Genomic DNA, 5,169 nt, shown 5'->3' on the forward strand with positions numbered 1-5,169 from the left:
ATAACTGCTTGAAAAACAGGAAATTCAAAAAAAAATTTTAATTTCGAATTCTATGCTGGACGAGCTTCTTAATGATACCACTGACATTGCTCTACGATGAATATATCGATCGGCCAAAATTGTCTGAACAAAAAATACAATATGAGTATATAGTTCCTCCCCCCACAAGTGCGGTCGGAACAACAAATTAGTTCGTTGGCAATACTCGTTTAAACTTGTACTCAAATAACACACGGAAACGTGATAACGGACCCTCATCGTATGTTCCTCTTAAAAAACAGAAAATGTTTAAAATTATTAATACATCTTGAGGTACTGATATACAACAAAGAGGACACACAGAGAACAACCTGAGACTCCCCAACTTATTACTTTATCTTTTTACTTGATAATTTTCCAATATTCCCTTCCTTCGTGTGAGAAAAATTTCTGTCAGGATGAACTGATTGATTTTTAACAAATCCCGTTTGTTTCAAAGTAAGAATGAGATGAGCCATCATTTGTGAACCAACACCAAAAAACATTATACAAAAGTACATTATACAATATAATTTAAATTATTTGCATCAAACTTCCCTTGAAAAACACAATACTTTCAAACACAGCTGAGCTAGCTTTTAATTAATGCAGATTGTTCATAAATGTTCATGTATAAATTATAATTTTGTATAAATATTAATTTGAACAGTATGTTTAAAACAAGTATAAATAAATGGGAGGTGCAAAACTAAGCGGGGGCGTCAGCAGATCCAAATTTCGCATAAATGCCATAGTTGATGGTAAATCTTTTTTTCTATGTTTAACTAGGAAAAAATATTTAAATGGCGTTTGTCCAATTGGACAATGTCTTTTTTTGTTTTGATTCCAGGATAACACGGTCAAATTTTTTGACAGAGACAGTTTTTACTAATGCTGAGTTTGATTGACTAGGTATCGTAGTTTGTTCATAGTGACTACCACACACAGTTTTCTGAAGCCGCTGTCTTACATTGTGCAGTTACTTATAAATGACAAAAAATCGAACCTTTAATCTGTTCAACAAATAGCTTTTGACAACAAAACTAGCTATCTTATATCTAGGCGTTCACTCCCTACCCACAATACTGTTTATAAAGGTCGCAAAAGGATGTGGAGAGTGGGTCTTATTTGCGACTTGATCGAGTGTTTTGCCAAAAACTTTCTTTGCGCATTTGCTCACTTTCAGGAGAACTGTTGTTTGTGGTCATGTCAAGGCATTTCGGAATCCCTCAACTTTTCGTTTTTTTTGCAAATTCATGGCAAATTGCATGAAATTCATTTTGACAAAAATCTCAATACTCAGCTGGTCGGGGGCGGACATTTTTCTCCCAACTGATAGGATGTATTCATTCAAGGTTTTTTGGAGCAAACTAATAAGCTCACAATATTCGTCAGGAAAAAAAGTAGAGAAACATCATTTTGTTTCAAATTTTGCCTCCACAGTTTATCAAATAACAACTAATTGCGCACCCCTAAACACTCAGATAAAATCACTTTTTTTTCTGGGCAACTATAAAATTTTAGCTGAAAAAAAAATTAAAGCCAGGATTTAATTGTTAGTTTTATTTCACCTACGTTGGGGGTGGGGTGGTCTTTCCTATTGTACCCCGCTTAAGGTATCTTTACCGTGATTGGGCGGGGGGATATACGTTTTATTAACTTTATGGCTGGGGGAAAGATCACCTCAGAATAGATCCTATGCACCCATGAAGCTAGGAGAGGGGGCAGAAATGGGTCAGATCACAAAATAATACCTCTCACATCCGTTTTCATTTGTTCTTTTGTCAACCTTTTCAGTGCATAATAAATGTTGATTATTTTTGCACGGAGATTTGTGTGTGATCAACGAAAATACAAATTAATCAAATTCGTTCACGTGCGTTTTTAAAGCAATTCATATTTATCAATACAGTATACTATGCATACAATTAAAATATGCGTTAGCAATTCAATGCACGCGCATGCAGCTAAAACATTTCAAGTACAGTAAATCCGACTGAATTTTAAAAACAAAACAATCTTTATTCGTTATATCCGAACTTATTAACCACGCGTCAAGCAGTTATCAAAAATGAGTAACAACAACAACCGTGTATTACCTACTTTTGACACCAGCACCAAATCCGCATCCATGATGCTCAAAAATCAAAACAAATCCCTGAAAGAAACCCGTAAACAAACAAACAAATTAGAACAGGAGAGCAAAAACATGGAAGAACGACTGAACGACTTGAAAGTGCTGCTTAGTCGTGACAGAATGGAACGAAGCAGCAATGCATCTTCAGCTAGTAGCGCCAACATTTGGGGAAGTAGTGGTGGAGGAACATCATCGAATTCCGCCACCTCCCGGAACCCGCATCCCGGAAGCTCGTCAACATCTGGCACCTCGGGTGTTTCGACAATGAGTTCTGCTCCTGTTTCTAAAAGTAAACAAAATCAGCAGAAAGAAAATCAGTTTCCAAAACGGTTTAAAGTTCTCAAAGATATTCCAATAGACGAACCACCGAAAGGTCCAGACCAGATAATGGCTTACGCTAAAATGATGGATCGGAAACCATTACCTGGAACTTACGTCCCTAGACAAATAGAAAGCAACCCTTTATGCCCTAGCTGTTCTAAAAAACACGTCACCGTTATTTGTCCGGATTGCCAAGATTACTTTTGCAGTATGTGTTTCGCCAAAACGCATCTAAAAGGAGAAGCCAAAAAGCACAAGTCCATTCCTTATGATCCTGATAAAGTTCCAGAACCCGTCAGACAGTCCTTAGATGCATATGGCGACGTTTCAAATTTCACCAAAGACGGGATCAAGTTTAGGAACGTCGAGAAATCAGAGCCCAAGGCTGCCGTGATCCCAAATAATGGAATAGCTACTGAAATATACGACGAGGCGGCTTCGGCAGCATCATTTCAAGAAGCTTTGATGGAGTGGCGAAACTCTGGATCAGCCAATCAGAAAGCACCAAGTGTAACCGCATTTTCAACCAATCAAAAATCGGCAGCGACAACCAACACTCAAAGTGTGAAGAAAAGTGTTCCAAAGCAGAGCAAAGCGATTGGAGCGGACAACACTCTCGAAATGAAAACCTCAGATGACGTAATAGCCGAATTCAAATTCAAAGAAGATTCGTCCTTAAGTTACGCTGAAAAACTATTACTCAAAAAGTCGTACAGTGAAAGCAGTCGACCTGCAAGTTATCAAGTCTCCCGTGCAAGCAGTAGGAAAGACGATGGTGCGGACATAATTGACGCGGCAACTCCTAGAAATGAGGAAGTGACTATTGAAATGACCGAAGTTCGGGAGAACATAAACCGGTTTTTTTCACCCAAAAATTCCGATCGCCAATTGAGTTTAAAAAGTGAAATTGAGATAACCGAACTGTCTGACAACGAAAGTTGTAGCGATCATAATGAAACTACATTATGCAGCGTTGTAGAACCTGATTTCATTTTCGAGCCACCAGAGGTAAAGAAGGTAGCAACTTTAGACTTAGACAAACCCAAGGAGAATATATCAAATGGAAAATCAGATGATAAGAATAATACCAGTAGTACCAGGACACAAAAGCCTTTTCAGACGAAAAATGCCAATTCAAAACTCAACAATATCCAACCAAAAGTATCTAGTACCCCAATTTCCAGCAAAACACCAGCCAAGAGATCAGACAAGCCGAAAACTCCGAAAACCTCCGCCCGAACATCAACCAGAAAGTCAAAGAATTCGAAACAAGAGATTTTAGGACAATCCGGTTCGAGGCCAATTTCGGCGATGAGCTTAACTCGAGAACCGACAATGAAATTAGCCGAAATAGCCAAGCTGCCGAAAAGTGGGACTGCAGCTCCAAATTCAGACTTAGGTAATTTGTTCACACTAGGAACGGAAAATTCCAACTTTGGCAGAACTGAAGATCACTTCACAAGGGGTAACAGTAGCAACAATATCAGTACATCTAATTTGATCACCATTAAGAAATCAAAAGCTCCTTGGCGTCCAAAATCAAGTTTGCAAGATACCCGAGATTCCCAGAATTTGGATCCCAGCAATGAGCAACACGAATTAGCGAAAACCGAGTTACAGAATCCGGCGGAAGATATTCTTGAGTTTGAAAATGAAATCCGTCTGCTGGAGAATATGGGCCGCGAATCAACTCACAATAACACGAATAGTCATTTAACCTCTCTTTCCAATACTTACGTGGTGACGGAAAAGCCACTAAATTTTGGCGTTGAGACCTCATTAGACTTGAACAAACTTTCAGACAACGAAGACGATAATGACGACGATGCGGCTGATGAAAAGACTTTGGATGACCTTGAATACGAGCTAGCATGCAATACTGGTCGGCTAAATGAAGACGGTAGCCGAATGAACCGCATAACGGAAGACTTACAAGGCATTCTGAACGATATGGAAATGTCTTTTAACGGACAGATGGAAGAAAGTGAACTTGACCGAACACTTATTAACGATAACAACGAGGATGAGGCAAACGAGAAGTTTTCGCTGTCAATAAACGCAGAAATGGAACAAGATTATTTTAGTAATGACGAAGACGATGATTTGGAATCAGTTCGAAATTTATGAAAAATTGATTATATCCTTTTATATATGTGTATTGTATTAAGTCTTTTATATCTGTTTATTGTGGTTGCTATGTTAATTATTGCAATTTATCTGAATAAAAATACCGTGAATTATTTGGATTTTTTTGTAGGTTCATTTGCGATATACCAAATTTTGGTTCAGAAAACACAAACTGCAGTTTTAAATTCCACATATGGAAAACAATCAAAATAAAGGGAAAATCGGGACCGAGGTTGTTTCAAGATCGATTTATAGATAATATTATTTACAAGCTTTATTTTGTGAACAGGAAAACTTTTTCCGTAGATGATTACCTGCACAAAAGTTCAAAGTAAAGAAAGTGTATACATGAACAGACCAGGTAAACTAACGTAAACTTTTTATGAGTGTATCCCCGTTAAAAGTTGAGGCAAGTATACCTGGTCTGTTCAGGTATACACTTTCTTCACTTGAAGTTTTTCAGATGTATTAACCCGAAAAATTAGTTTCCACTAACTTGTTAAACGACTCCTGTATAATCAGTTGCAACGAAGAGACGGATTTCTTGGTTTAAAAAATGCTGCTAG

At 37.8% G+C, this 5,169-nt stretch overlaps 1 protein-coding gene across 1 annotated transcript; it reads left to right on the plus strand.

The window, feature by feature from the left end:
* Positions 1-1,774: 1,774 nt before the first annotated feature.
* Positions 1,775-4,710, plus strand: LOC142344663 (uncharacterized). The gene has a single exon (XM_075396499.1). It carries the CDS (start codon positions 2,090-2,092, stop codon positions 4,601-4,603), a length of 2,514 nt encoding a protein of 837 aa, XP_075252614.1. The 5' UTR covers positions 1,775-2,089; the 3' UTR covers positions 4,604-4,710.
* The last annotated feature ends 459 nt before the right edge of the window (positions 4,711-5,169 follow it).

Source organism: Convolutriloba macropyga, chromosome 8 (assembly GCF_964194025.1).
Source record: "Convolutriloba macropyga chromosome 8, txConMacr16.3, whole genome shotgun sequence".
In the NCBI taxonomy this organism is placed as follows: domain Eukaryota; kingdom Metazoa; phylum Xenacoelomorpha; order Acoela; family Convolutidae; genus Convolutriloba; species Convolutriloba macropyga.

What these genes read in the sequence shown, in the direction of transcription:
- LOC142344663 (XM_075396499.1), top strand. Translation starts at nt 2,090, where the DNA reads ATGAGTAACAACAACAACCGTGTATTACCTACTTTTGACACCAGCACC.